General features: G+C 36.0%; 1 protein-coding gene across 7 annotated transcripts in view; it reads right to left on the bottom strand.

The window, feature by feature from the left end:
• Window positions 1–16,051, bottom strand: part of ADD1 (adducin 1) — a 111,616-nt gene that overhangs the window by 13,526 nt on the left and 82,039 nt on the right. For 4 of the 7 annotated variants that reach the window (XM_072620059.1, XM_072620056.1, XM_072620060.1 and 1 more), the window contains exons 9-13: window positions 15,334–15,510; window positions 12,884–13,135; window positions 9,887–9,988; window positions 8,164–8,253; window positions 7,287–7,379 (exon numbers count right to left, since the gene is read on the bottom strand). In XM_072620059.1, the coding sequence (XP_072476160.1) occupies window positions 7,287–7,379; window positions 8,164–8,253; window positions 9,887–9,988; window positions 12,884–13,135; window positions 15,334–15,510 (714 nt within the window). The remainder of the gene's footprint in view (window positions 1–7,286; window positions 7,380–8,163; window positions 8,254–9,886; window positions 9,989–12,883; window positions 13,136–15,333; window positions 15,511–16,051) is intronic. The other 3 variants (XM_072620061.1, XM_072620058.1, XM_072620063.1) reach the window with 1 other exon arrangement.

Genomic DNA, 16,051 nt, shown 5'->3' with positions numbered 1-16,051 from the left:
CCTACTTGTCTGACCACTCCTTCTCAGTGGAGAAGGTTCTTCATCCATATCACGTCTGATAGCTACAGGGATCTCCCAAGGCTCTGTTCCAGGCTTCCTTATTTCTCCCTTTATACTATTTTGTTTGGTAATCTCATCAGCTCCCATAGATTCAATTATTACCTCTATGTTTTTATCCAGACTGATTTTTATGCTGACCTGCAATCTCACATCTCCGACTGCCCACTGAGACAGCTCAAACTAGATATCCTGTAGACATCTTAAACTCAATGTGTCCAAAACTGAATTCATTAACTTTCTACCCCAAGTCCTCCCCTTTTCCAAACTTCTATACTACTGTTGAGGGTACCACCATCTTTCTAGTTCCCCAGGCTCACATCCTCAACTCCTCTCTCTCTCTCCCTCTCTCATCCCCCATATCCAATCTGTTGCCAAGCAAGTCCTGTCAATTCTATCTTCACAACATCTCTTCAAATCCCCCCCACTTCTCTCCTGTTTCACTGCCACAACCCTCATACAGGGCTTTATCACTTTACATCCGGGTTACTGCAAAACCCTGCATCACCTCACTCCCCACTCAGTCATCCTCCACTTAGCTACCAAATACTTCTTAAAGTGCAGGGATAACCATGTCACCTTCTCCCTCTCCCCCTCTACCTCACCCCATTCCATAAATTCTAACAGTTCCCTATTATCCCTAGAATTAAATATAAAATCCTCTGCTTGATGTTCAAAGCCCTTCATAATGTGGCCCTTTCCTACTTTTCTAGTCTTTTTACACCTTAGTCTCCCATGTTCTCTGAAGTCTGGTGACACTGGTATCCTTGCGTTTGCTTGCAGAAGAAACTCCACATTCCAACTCTAGCATTTTCACTGGCTGTCTATCATGCCCGAAACTTTCTCCATATCTTGAACCTCCCCAGCTTCCTTCAAGTCCCAGTTAAAATCCTACCTTCTACAAAAAAGCTTTTCCTAATCCCCTTAAGACCAGTGCCTTCTCTTTATTGATAATCTCCATTTTATCCTGTTTGTTGTTTGTACAGTTTGCATGCTGTCTACCTTATTAAACTGTACTTGAGAGCAGTAAGCAGGTTTTTTTTTTTTAGCCTTTCTTTGTATATTTAATATTTAGGGCAATACCGAGCAAGTGCTTAATAAATGTTTGTAGACTAAGGTCCCCTACTGCTCTCAATTTATGATTTCATGAATTAGAGATCAAACTCAAGGAAACAATTTTGATCTCAAATTTGACTTCAGAGATATCATCGACACTAAATGGGATAAAGCCCATGTCTGGCATGTGGTTCTAGAAAGATATATCTTATTCAAAAGAAACAGGATGGTTGAAAAGGGTCATAGGAGCAAATAACATTGTATATTAAGGAGACATACTTATGTGAAAAAACAGGAAAAAAATTAAAGGAGTTTGATACAAAAGCAATTTTGTCATTGGAGTATATAACAGACCATCTAGACCAGGGGTGGGGAATCTGTGACCTTGAGGCTGCATATGGCCTTCTGGGTCCTTGGGTGTGGCCTTCTGAGTCCAAACAGAACAAATTCCCTTTAAAAAAGGATTTGTTCTGTAAAATTTGGACTCAAAGAGCCACACTTGAGGACCTAAAGGGCCACATGTGGCCTTGAGGCTGCAGGTTCCCCACTCCTGATCTGGACAGAACACATGGAAATAGATGGGAAATTCGGGAAACAGATCATAAGCCTGGCATGGAGGCATGATATAGCAGTAATAGAGTATATTAATTATTCATTTGATGGAACGAACTTTCTGTCAAAACAGAGCAGCTTTTTGATTTGCCTTAAAAGCTAGAGAAATCAACAAAGGCAAATTATATTCTGAATTTGATTCTTATCAACAAGAAAGAACTGGTATGTTGGGGTATAAATGATGGGAACCATCAATCCATCAATTAACAAACATTTATTAAGCCACATGTGTGCCACATATTGTACTAGCTACTGGGCATATTAAGAAGAAAATGAAAGGGTCCCTGCTCTCAAGTGGTTTACATTCTAGTGGGGGAGGTAACATGCACATATATAGGTATATATGAAATAATTAAAAGGTAATTATGGGGTGGAAAGGCACTAGAAGTTGTAGGGATTAGAAAAGGAAACCGTGGGGGGAAATAATATCAACTTGCAATTTATGATAGAAGAGGAAAGGATAGCTGTGTATAATTTTGACATGCAAACTATATTTTGGAAGAACAGATTTTTAAATGCTTCTGGGAAAGAATAGACAAGATTTTATGGCCTAAAATTCTACAAGGGATATTCCCTTCATTTCAGTCTTCTCACAGCTACCAAAATAATCTTGTTAATGAAGAGGTCTGATTATGTCATTTCCCTGACTCAAAAATCTCCCTAAGATAAAAATCTAAATAAAAACAATAAAAATAAATAATAAAATCTAAATCTCCTCTAAGATAAAATACCAATGTTTCAGTCTAGAAGTTAGCTTTTTATAATCTGAATCCCAATCAACCTTTCAAAACTTATTTCTATATTCCTTCCTTCTACATTTTAGCCAAACTGACCTACTAGCTGTCTCATCTTCCATCCTTACATATAGGTTTGTCCCCCATTCCTGAAACGTAGTCCCTGCTCACTGTGAATGTTAGAATATTTAATTTTAGCTCCAGTAATGTCATCTCTCTGAAGCTTTCTTGATTCCCTACTGTGTAATTAGCACATTCTCCTTTGTCAGATTATCTTGTATTTATTTATCTGTGAAAATGTGTTAACTCCTTGAGATGAGGAATGTTTCCATTTTTATCTTTTATCCCTAATGCCTTGTATGTAGTCTTTATTTAGTCAATGCCTGTGGAATTGAACTGAAAGTTAAATCTCAACTCAACAAAACTCAAAACCTTTATCAACCATTTCCTTTTTACACAGATATATGTGTGCACGTGGTAGTCACACATACACGTTCACACAGAAGTACGAGACGCAGGACCTGTTACCAAGAAGGTTCCTAAGCACAGCACACTTTCATTAGTCATTTTTTGTTTAGTATTTTTACTATTAACTTAGAAGAAGGCATAGATAGCATGCTTATCAAATTTATATATGACCAGAAGCTGAGGATGACAACTATAAGGTCTGAAATAGAAATGAGACCCAAAAAGATCTCGACATGCTAGAATGCAGGGCTGAATCTAATCAGAAGAAATTTAACAGGTATAAATGTAAAGTCCTAAAGAGGTTCAAAAAATAAATTGCATAAGTACAGGAGTGAATGTTATCTCAGGCTTCAGTAAGAGAAGTAGCATAACAAGGAAGTTTATAATCTTCACTGCATCTTGTTTTAGTGAAACTAGATCTGGAATACTATGTTAAGTTCTGGCCAGAACATTTTAGAAAAGGAAATGAGAAATTAAAGCAGGCACTGAGGATGACTTAGAGGATGGGAGGACTTGAAGGTATTTCACTGGAAGACTGGTTGAAATAACGGGGGATATTTAGCCTAGTAAATATAAGGGAAAGAGACAGCTATCTCCAGGCATCTAAAGGACTGACATGTAAAAAACGAATTCTGATTTCTGAAACAATGAGTTTATAAATCAAAAGTTTATAAATCATAGGATCAAAGCCTAGAGTTAAGAGGTCACTTCATCCCACTCCTTCATTTACAGATAAGGACACTGATGCACAGAGAGATTAAGTGACTTGTCCAGTTGCAGTCAGATGCTAAATTAATCTTTCTTCCCAACAATTACAACTATCCAAAAGTACAATGGCCTTATTTGGTAAATTGTCCATCTCTGGAGGTCTTCGAGAAGAGACCAGAAACCATTTGTTGGGGATATTACAGAGCAGATTTCTGTTCAGATACGTACCAAACAAGAGACTTGAGTTCTCTTTCAGTCCTAATATTCTATAATTAATTTGCCCTTCCTATCCCAAAAACAAACGAACTACAAAATTTTCCTTCTGAGGGCCTCTTGATGAAGACTATACTTTTAGAAGACTGTATTCTCTTCTGCCATACACAGGTTATCATTAATAAAAGTAGGCCAAGAGGATCAACGACAAATGACAACTGCTTAAGTTCTGAGCATCTAGATTCATAGGGACTCAGAATCAGGGGCTCAGAAACCCACAATCAGAAATCAGTATATATTTTATCATGTACAGTAATCATTTGGCAAAGTAAACAAATATGCCTTCAGAGAGACCTGGAAGGACTTATATGATCTGATGCTGAGCGAAAGGAGCAGAACCAGGAGAACTTTGTGCCACAGCAACAACCACAGTGTGCGAGAGTTTTTTCTGGTAGACTTGGAACTTCATAATAACGCAAGAACTTGAAAAAAAAAATTTTTTTCAATGGTCTTCTAAGGCAAAATGCCTTCCACACTCAGAGAAAAAACTATGGAATTCATTCGCAGAATGTAGCAGATCACTTGTGTGTGTGTATTATGTTTTGATTTGTTATATGATTTCTTCCATTTACTTTAGTTCGTCTACACAGCATGACTATAGTGAAAACATATTCAATAGGAAAGTATGTGTAGATTCTATACAGAATTGTATGCCGTCTTGGGGAGGGAGGGGGGTAAATATCTAAGTTTTATGGTAGTGATTGTAGAACATTAAAAATAAAAAAACAAAAAACAAAACCAAATATGCCTCTGAGATTACTTTACATATACTCTAATACATCTTGTATGTACCTAGTTATTTTCACGATTGTTTCTGCCATTAGAATAAGTTTCCTGAGAAATATTTTTGTCTTTTTTTTTTTCTGCTCTTAGCCCAGTGCCTGGCATATTTACAGTAAATGCTTAATAAATGTCTGTTGACTGACAACTTCACTAAGAAGGCAGCCAAGGCATAGTTAGGTAGTGCAGTGGACAGAGCACTGGCCCTAGTGTCAGGAGGACCTGAGTTCAAGTCTGGCCTCAGACATTTAAGAGCTGTGTGACCCTGGGCAAATAAGTCACTTAACCTTGACTGTCTCCAAAAAAAAAAAAAAAAAAAAGTAAATTTTCCTCTATACTGAATCACAAACGAGGTCAGAGAATTTGTGTTTCAGGACTATCAAGTTATAATAAAGTGGGCCATTTAGTTAAATGCTACATTTAAGGACAACTTAGGCAAAAGTATCTCTTCACGACAAAAATAAAATAATTTACAGTATGAGGTAGGGAACCAAAAGAAGCAAACATGAAAGTATTATTTATAAGAAACATCTAGGAAGGGACACACAAGAATTGTACAAGAAAATCTATAAAACAAAATAGTTTGGTATTAGTAATAAACAAATTACTTCATTTACATCAATGTCACTCTACATGGGGTCAGTTTTTAGGGGGGGTTACTACGCAAAACTTCAAGTAACATCATCTGGGCATTAATTTTGATCTAGATACATTAATCATACAAGGCAAAGGCATATTATATTTTTCCATGACAATATATGGATTATTATAGAACAGAAATTTTTTTTTAAAAGTTCACTTTTGAGCTTCCTTAACAAGTACTGTGGCAATGAGTTCATTCGATAATGCTGAGATTAAGGACTTTCTATCCACAAGTGAACAGATTTGGACATTAAGAAAGAACTCTCTGTAGATGGCAAACAAATTATATGGTCAACTATATCAGTGACTATCATTTAAAATGCAACCAAAAAAAGTAGCCAGTAAGATAGTGAGTATACGACAAGTGAGTGAAGATAGTTATTTGCTGGCCTATAGCATTAAGAAAAAAGAGAAGTTCTTCCAAAACAGTGGTATGAAGTATATTCTAAGAGCCTAAGTAAACATCATCTAAGGATCTCTGCACACTCCATCACTCTATGAGCTGGGTTTCCATACAGAAATGGTGAATCGCTGACCTACACCTGTTTCCTATAACTTTACTTAGCTTGAAGAGATAGAAGACAGCCTCCATTATAGTTCTACTCTGACACCTCCTTGTGGGCTAGTGATAATCCATGATTCTTGAAAGCTGTGCAGGTTAAATCCAATTTTTGGCAGGGAGTCCCATGCTGGAAATGCTCAGACTAAGGGCCTCACAATTTAGGCTGTGTCTATGTTGAAAGAGTCACCATCAGAAGTCTGGCTGCATGGTAATGAATTCTTCTGGCCCCTACAACTTATGGAGTTATCCACTGAGGCAGAGGGGGTGCAGTCTGCATTGTTGGATGGTGTACCTACATGAATGCTTCTCTAAAATTATAATTTATCCTATTTTTAAGGTTTATCAATTGATTAAAGAGATAGATCTCACAGATTTCCTTCCAACAAGAGCTGAATGTAATTACTAAGTTAATTTAATCTTTTAACCTCTTTCAATTCAGAATATTCTAGAAACTCAATGGTTTAACACTCCAAGATAACTAAAAATAAGGACAAATATGACATTTCTAACTCCAATGCCAGCAGTAGACACCAGCAAAAAATTCTCACTTTTTGGGCTAAGTCTATGTCATACACTGAAAAGTTCTATACTGCAGAAAATACTACATCTTTTTTTTCCATTAAAATCACTAATAAGAAAGAAATTAAAACACTAGATGTCAAGGAACACATGAAGTATCTTGTCTAGGGTTTTTTCAAAGGCTTACTTTATTATCAGTAGGGCATGTTGTGTCTTTATTCTGCTCACAAAATTTTCACTTCTTCCAATGTGATGAACTTTTCGAATGTTGTCTTGAGCAAAAAATGGGTAAAAGTCCACAGTGAAGAACAGCCACCATTCCGAGCTAACTGAGGTTTCATAACATCTATTTATGAATGCTTTCATCTAGTTATATATAATTAAGATTGCTAATTTACAGAAAGCAGTCATTTACTGAAGGAGAGGAATCTGTTGCTTATTTTCTGTTGATGTCTCCTTAGGAGTCTAACATTATTTTGGAGAAGTAATTAAGGCTGAGACTGAGCTAGTCTATAAAGGGTTCCTTTTAAAGTAAACACTGTTAAAAACCCCCAAGATCACACTCCCAAGCCCCCTCCCAAATCCTACCATGCAATAGCCAAATTACATGCAGAACTGTAGGAATTTCACACAAAATTTCATATCATATTTTACCTCAAGAAAAAACATTGGAAAAAATAAAAATAACACACCAATGTTTCAATCAAAGTATAGAGTACACAGAACAGAACCTTATGTATTATTTATTAAGTCCAACTAAGACCATTTTTTCTTTTTAGATAAAACAACAGCTAATAGGGAAAACAAATTAGGGAAAGGGAAGGTTGAACAACAACAGTATACTTGTAGGTAGTTAATGACAGGGCAGTAAGTACCTTTCTAACAGAGAGAGATTTAGCGGGACTAAAGGCCTGCTCTGTGAGATCGAGCCCTTCAATAGTTTCCGTACAGTCAGAGAGGGGAGCATCCTGAAACAGTAAACTGAGTAAACAGAGCAAACCAAGCCTGATCTTCATAATTTTAATCAAGAGCACATGATGGTGCCAATTATAAGCATGCGGCAGAAACACAGTCAATATGGTTCTAAATAGCTACGGGAAGGATGTTACATGCAGAAAAGCACCACACTATGGTTTACACAACTAATCAAACCTTATAAAACATACAAAAAAAATCCCCGCTCCCCCCACACCTATCAGTTTCACAGATCCTAACATGTCATATTTTAAATGCATTAGGCTGCATATCTAGGCATATTGACAGATACTTTTGCAAGTAATTTCAAGTACTGGTAGAGTTAACTATCAATATTAGAAACTTCAGAAGTGCATTTACATCACCAGCATATATTTAAACTACCATTCCTTCTTAAAGCAACTACTTTTTAGCAGCATTAAATTCCAGACAGGCAACAGAGAATATCACTCACGGCATTTTATACATTACATGGCTAAAACATGACAAATCTAGATGACATAAATCCATCTAGGTTTCTGAAGGATGACAGCCTATAAAACTGCTTTTCCACACTGCATGCATAAGGAGCAACAATTCACAAAGCACACTCCACGATCATGCTTGATCTATTCAACTAAAAAAGTCTAGAATTTTTTTCTTGACACACTTTAATAAAAACAACAGGGTTGCTTTTACTACTTACCTGGTAAAGTTATTCTCTGCCACGGAATAATTTTACAACGATTAAAATTATAAATCTATCACATTAATGCTGAAGACAGTCTGAGTTCTCACCTGTACAAGACTCCTGTCCATTACTACACCACAAAGAACCTGTGACTGAGGGCCAGCAGTTTTGATATCCTGTAAATTTTGCTCTCGGATCTGCAAGTAGGGGGAGGGGGAGAATAAGAACAAATACATATAAAAGGTAGAATGAAACTTGTCTTGTCAATGACGTAACTTATGATTCTTTTGTATCAGGAGCCTACCTGACTTCAGGTTCATTTTTCTCCTCCTCTGCCTCACACCACAGAAAATGGAACAGATGCCAGAAGTGAATCTTTGAAGCTACAGAGCCCTTAACAACCATTTTACTATATTCAATTCTATTTTTCTTACAGAGGTTGAGATTTATAACACATTCAACATTTAGATGGTTTAAAGTAACGTAATTGGGCTTAATAAGGTAAAAACTATGGCTGGAGAATTAAGGGTTTTTCTTGACTTGACAAAGACCTTCACTGATAAACTCATTAGGAACATGAGGAAAATATTTTCTAGCTGCCTTATATCATTATGCTATAAATATTGATATGATGTTGATAAAGTAATTTGAGTTATCTTCATTCATTCATCATTTATTGAGCTCCTAGATGCAAGGTACTATTCTGGGTTCTGTGAGAGATTGAAAGATAATAAGCTATAGTCCTTGCTGGCAGGTTGATAATCTAGTATGGGTAATACTGTACATAGGCATAATCCTAACTTCTGCGATCTCAATCCTTTCATCTATAAATGAGAAATTAAGATAGCTCTTACAAATCCCTTTCAGCGATAACTTTCCATTTTCTAAGGTCCCTACTAGATTTAACAGTCTATTGAATAAAATACAGATTAGGATAATAAAAGAAGTATAAACAAATTAAAATAAAGAGAAGAATAGCAAAGCAATATGAGTTCAGATGAAGGAAAGATCACTACCAGTTAGGGGATTATGAAAGGTTTCATTAAGAAAATGGTATTTAAGTTGGATCTTCAAGAATGGGAAGAATTTTAGCTGATGGAAATGGGATGAAGAAATTCTAAGTACAAGACTAGTCCTTTCCATGAACTGGTTCCATTAAAATATGACCTTTGGTAAAACAACATGGTCAGAGAGGGGCCTGGGAGAGAGCAGTTGTTGGCATAGGATTGATGTTATAAATAAAATAGTAAACAGAGGGCAATTTCAGAGGTGTTAATGCATATTGAATCATTAAATATCCCATTTGTAATTCAGGAAATTAGCCAAATAATGTTATGATGGGGCTTGGAATAACGAACTGTAATGAAGTTACTGTGAGGTATACACTTGTACAGGGAGCATTGCAAACAAAGGTGTGGAGGCAAGAAAAGGCAAAAGGATGTTTTCAGATGACAGTGAGTTGTTTAGTTTGGCTGGACTTCTGAATATCCTATAAAACTGGAAAGGCAGGTTGAAGGCAGACTTTGGAGAGCCTTAGATCACATCTACACACCCAAAAACTATAGGTCTGTAGCTTTTAACTTTGTACCTTGGCAAGTAGTATATTTTACAACAGACTTTGGATTAAATTTTTTAACTCATACTGAAGATACTAACCTAAGAACTAAGAGAACAATGGTTGTTATCTTCTCAGCAATAGCTTTGACAGTGAAAACTGTCTTCTCATAATGGAAGATGCTTGAAATATCAGCATCAACAAAAAAAAACCTCTGGTTATCATTTATTAGCTTCAACAAAATAACAAAAGCAATCAAAATAGAAAATACACACCTTGTTCCTCATTTCCTGGACCTCTTTAGGGTTAGTGTTCAATGGAACAAACAGGTTAGGGACAGCAGAGGTGGAAGTTCTAGGTCCATCCTCTTTAGTCCACTGTAATATCAAGAACAGTTGAATAGTCAGGATTGATATAATGGCAAGTGACATCCACAGCAGCAAATTTACATCACATCTCTTCATGCACTATACGTAACAGATAGAGAACTGAACCAATGATTTCATTTCATTTCTCAATTCCCAACACCCTCAAACTTCTTCCTGCATCAAACAATATAGAATGAAGTTAAGAATCTGTTAAAAAAAGTATATGTTTTAAAGTCAAAATTGTGACTTATCAACAAATGCATTTTCAAAACTTGTCTAAAACATATGAACAATAAAAAAGGCTTATGCTAGAAAAAAGCTTAAATTTTCTTCGCAATGTCACTTTAATAGTGAATGCTAGCATTTTAACAGCGATCATTGATTCACCGCTCTGATAATTAACAGACATTAAAGCAAACTTAAAGCATAAGATGACAGTAGTATGAAAAGCAATGTGATGTTACTAACCAGGTGTAGTGAATGATTCTGAACTGCGAGGCAAGAGTGGGCATCACCAAAGTTTTGCATTGATAGAATCAGAATGTATTGGCTGCATAATTACTTCAACCCAAGAAAATTACTGTATGAACACTTATACAGTAGCTACCTGGTGGAAGAGTTTGGTGATGTCAAATATTTCATTTAACTTAATAGTTTCAAGTGTTATTTAAAAAAAATCTCAAACTGAAACTTTAAGCATTTAATGAGACCCTTGTTGAAGGCTGTTTTACTTATCAGTGCAGCTGGTGTGTGGATGGCTTTCTGCTCCACATTTTCTCTTGTTTTCAGATCCAGTACAACATTTTAAAAAAGAAAAACTGTAATGTTTGGGCCTAAACAGCACTGAATATTAAAACAAGCCTATTTTCCAGAGCAAATGCTTTGTCTTTCTGAGTATTTTCAGGAGACAATAAGATAGCTGTAAGCCATTAAGACTTTATAGGAAGCAACAAAATGCTAAAAATGCTTAGCCACCATAAAGGAAAATATGGAATGAATATGGAGCTGTGGAATACTCACTGATGATTATCTTCTTAGATAAATATAACTCCAGCTTTTTATTAAAGATAATTTTTTTTAGTCAAAACATTAAAACAACAACCTCAGAAGCCTGAAACTGCTTGAAAAATTAAGAACAAGTATTATAAATTAAATACACCAACCTGGGACACTGTATGATTTTTATCTTTTTCCACAATAATATAAAGACAAGGTTAATTTAATTGCTTAACATGGTCTTTCCTTCAAATGTATACCATTTAATTATATGTAGCAAGGGATTTGATTACATTGTTTTCAAGCCAACATAAATAAAACTTAAAGCTACAATTGGATATGCTTTTAAGTAGCCAAGTACTACAGAAATATATTACACTATTTGGGGAAAAGTTAAAAGAAATACCTTATCCCACTTTCAAATGAAAAGAAAAAGTAAATTCATTTAAGCAAATAAAACCATCTAAACAAAAGAGAAAAAAAATTCAAAGGAAAAGGAAATAAGAAGCCCACTCACCACATACACAAAGAATTTCTCTGCTTTTTTCAGGGCTTACTAGAAAAGTCTACTCATTTGCTCAAGAGTATACAGATTCTCTAAAAACAGTTTTACCAATAGGGGAAAAAAAAACTTAACTAAAAACCATCTAGAGAAGGCTGCACTTTTTAAAAACAAAATTATAATGTCAAGTAGCCATAAAGAGAAGAACTGAAAGATGTAACTTGACTATTTAAAGTCAATTGTTTTACATCTCAGCTGAACCCTGTAGAGGTAATCATGCACCTGGGTTCATTCCAATCTTCAGTTCCCTCATATAAGCCTGTAGGAGTGCTTATAGTACTTACAGACATGCAAATTTCTCTTTGCATTTTAATGTAAGAATTGTGGACTATCAAATGAGAAATCAAGTAAGTTTTTGAGACTAACAGAGGGGCTTGGAGGTCCTAAAAGCATGTGAATACCATTACTTTGGAATATCTCTCAGTACATATTTTAAACTTCAAATAGCAGTAGTAACAACAACAAAAAAATCACCAGTTGCAGTATCTTTCGATTAGTGCCTGCTGATGGCCTGAGCTGCACTTTAGTCATGCCGCACCCAGCTGGGACCGGAGGAGAGACTTATCACTTATGGCCATCTACTTACATGCAACAGTTCATGCAGGAGGCAGCTGGTTGTGAATATTTAGAGGCTTTGGGATACAGAGAAATGTAACAGGTTGCAGGACAGAAAAATTAAAGCTAAGAACACATAAATATTACATTAAGTAAAAACTGCTTAAGAAAGCACTAAAGATCTTTTTAACAGAGACTAGTCTACTGGAATCACTTAACCAAATCACTGAAATTGACTTGGGAGACTAAAATACTAGTTTAATAAAATAAAGGCCTTTTCATGCATGCAGTATTAATAGTCCTAAGGCAAATATAAATTGACTTAAAATATGAAAGTGTACAAATTTGATTCATTTAAGTGATTTGATATTTTACATTACTGAGTCAAGCTATTACTAGAGTAAGCAAGCAAATTTTCTGTATCTTAAGCAGTTTCAAGCAGAGAGTATTAGAGAGAATAACGGAATCTTGAGTTAGAAAGAAATTCAGAGATCTTCTAGTCCAACCCATCTGAAGGATCAGTTCTCCCAAATTAAACCAATGTGAGAAGTTTCCTCTGCCAGATTAAAAGAAGGTTAATGTAGTAGTTTTAGTTTTAATCAAGGTTAGAAAAGTTTGTAATTCCCAAAGCCTCCAAACTTTCAGCCACCCAAGTTGCTCTACATCATCTAACTATGAACAGTAAGGTAGGCACAGACCAAGCAGTTGGTAATACAGCTTGGCACGCAGACACCGGACGAGAGAGACTGCAGCAAGGGTTTCACGTGATCGTGTGTAATGTTCGTCCACACCTTAGTCTTCGACTTGGGACTGCTTCCATTCTGCCCTTCTTCAGAAGCATCATCACCTCTGCCAGAATTCAGCCATCTTGTCTTCTCTCGCTGTTGTTTCTGAAAACTGTGTCTGAGAGGGGAGCAAGTGCCTGAGTCACCATCACTAGCAAAGGAGTAACCTGTGACACTAGCAGGAACCTCAACATCACTGTATTTTTTGGATTTCTCTCTCAAAGCAGGGCATCGATACGGGTAGCCAGTTCTATAACCCTAAGGACAAAATGGATAGAAAGAATCAATATTCTGTGTTTTGCAAAATCTATTTCTATTCAATTTATTCAATATTACTGTATAAGTTATGGTCATCAACTTAAAATGCAAAAGGAGAATGGATATAAATTATAATTATTTTTTTTTAAGTCTGATTATTTCCTTAGAGGATGCAGTAATCTTGGGAAGGAGCTGGGGAAGGAACAGATCCAGGATTTTACAGGTAAGAAAATTCCCCCTACCAATGCATGTTGTCACCTCTTCTGTAACAATCTTAGAAAGCTGCCTAGAGCACTTAGAAATTAAGTGGCTTGTCTAGGATCACGCAGTCAGGACGCATCAGAGCTGTGATTTGAATCAAAGTCTAGAATCTAGACTGACTTTACCCACTGTACATGTGGCCTCAAATCTTGGAGCATGACCAGAAAGATTCTTCTCATTGAACTGAGAACCAACTTTTGACATAGCACTTTCATAGCTCCCTCAGTTGCCTCTGAGTAGAGCTGGAGGGCTCCTCCCAAAGCCTGCTTTTACAGAGGGGTCAGAGCTTTCCAGGAAACTCTCCATTTTCTATTAGCAGCTCTGCTTGGTTTTAATTTCAGGAAACCTCGTGTCCCTGTACTCCCTGGTGCCCCCCTCCTCATTTTCAGTTTCTTTTGCTGAGCTGTCTTCCCCCATTAGCTTGCAAGCTCCTTAAGGACAGGAACTGATTTTTCTTATTTGTATCCCTAGAGCTCAGCACAATGCTAATAGTAGTGGATGTTTAATAAATGTTGACTGAATTGAACTGAAAATTAAGATCCCCTGGTATTTTCCCCAAAATGGCAACATTTAGTTATAAACATGGCCAAGAAATCATGGGTTAAGAGTGAAAATAGCAAACTTGGGGAGAGTTCTAATAATCCAGATTTTAAGAGTGATTTCTTCCCAAATCCCAGTACAGTTTCATAGTCTATGTTAGCTGTTATCAATAGTGTACTGTGAAAACAGTACCCAGGGAATTCAGCTGTCTGAGGAAGGGTGGAGACGGGGAAGAGAGGAAAGACAGAAAGGAAAGATGTTCAGTGGTCAAGAATGGAAAATCCAAACCAAGCGTAAAAGACTGAGGTGGGAGTACAGAGGGTTTTACAGAGGCACCCAGAAATACATTTCAGGTGCCTCAGCTGATACTACGTTATGGAATTATAACACTTCTTGGCTCTATAGAAAATGTCATTAAGGCAGCCAGTACCCACCTACTTCCACCCCATTTCTGTTCCTTCAGATCATTGACTCACTGATAATAATTTACCATATTTTGAGAGATCAAAAACACCACATTTAAAACACACAGTTTTAGTGAAAACACATTTTTTAAAAATTCTCATTTTAAAATTCTAACAGGCTCTAATCAAGTCAGAGGTAGTTTGGTATAATGTTGTTATTATTTATATTAATAATGATAGTAGTTCAAACTTATAAAGTGCTTTACATACATAATCTTACCTGGATACTCACAACAATACTAGAGAGATTGGAAATATGATTATTACTCATTTCCAGATAAAGGCTCAGAAAAATGACCTGACCATTGATTTACAGTTGAATAATTAAACCTATTTAAATTACGCTTTCTGGTGCTAAATTCAGTGCTCCTTCTACAAAACTATGAATTATCTCAAATGAGATAATACAAGTATGTGCTTAATTATCACAAAACAGTACATAAGAGTAAGACATTAAGCAGTCTTGAAAGTCTATTTCTGCAGTCTAAATGGACCTATATCTACACAATGACTTCACTTCCTGCATTTTATGTTTTGGAATACATAGTTATTTTTCACAGAAAATGTTATTTATGTTGACATGCAGTAGATTTATTATTGTGATTTTAAAATGAAGATGTTAAAAATTTATAAATTTGAACTTTTAATAAAGAAAATATTGATAGCTATAACCTACATAAACAAAAGCTCTTTAGGGTCCTCAACATATATAAAAATGTATACGTATGTGTATTTGTATTTCTGTGTGTATATATAGGTTCTTGAGACAAAAAGGTTGAGAACTGCTTATCTAATATAGTATATTAAGATACTTCTGAAATACTATATTTGGCTTGCTGCACTTTTTCACTGTAATAGTCTTAAAAAAAACCTCACTAAGGTGAAAGTTTGTACTTTTGAAATAAGAGGATAAAGGGCTAGCATTTGTCTTACCAAATTATCAAGCATTCTCATGAGTGCTTCAAATTCCTGTTCTCCAATCTGCCATCTGGGATGCAATCCAGTCCCTTCTCCTGCTGGAGACTCAGGGGAACGAGATTTGGCTTTGTATTTTCCAGGATCTAACAGGACTAAGTTATCAGGTCCTCCTGCACTGGCCAGTGTACGAACCTGTACCAAAAAAAAAAAAAAAACCCAAACCCACCAATAGTTTGATTTCTGTTTTAAAACCAAGCGAATTAGCTGAATAGTGAAATATTTGTGTTCATCAGACAGCTCAATATGCTAACTCCTTTTGCCAATTCAGACTGCAAATAACCCCCTTTTGACTCAGGACTTATAAAAGTCCAAGGCCTGAGGCACATATAAGTTAAATAATTTACCCATGGTCACACAATTGGGAAGTATTAGAGTGGGATTTGAATCTAGGTCTACTGATTCCAAATCAGACATTCTATGTACTACTATTGTTGACTTTTGAGAAAACAAGTAATCTTAAACTAAAGTCGTACTGCACTGGCACAGAGTGGTGTGGAGTGACTGAATTCTTAAAAATTATACTGAGTGTAAAATGGCATTCCCTAACACTCTAGAAAGGTTTTGAGTAATGGACTGATGTTCAAGTAACATCTTAGTTAAGTGTGGCAATGCTCCTAACTTGATGTTGTTCACTTAAGTAAAGGACTTTTTGGTAACAGTAACTTACGAAATC

This window comes from Notamacropus eugenii, chromosome 6 (assembly GCF_028372415.1).
Source record: "Notamacropus eugenii isolate mMacEug1 chromosome 6, mMacEug1.pri_v2, whole genome shotgun sequence".
Taxonomy (NCBI): Eukaryota; Metazoa; Chordata; class Mammalia; order Diprotodontia; family Macropodidae; genus Notamacropus; species Notamacropus eugenii.
This window is presented reverse-complemented; position numbering and strand designations above follow the sequence as displayed.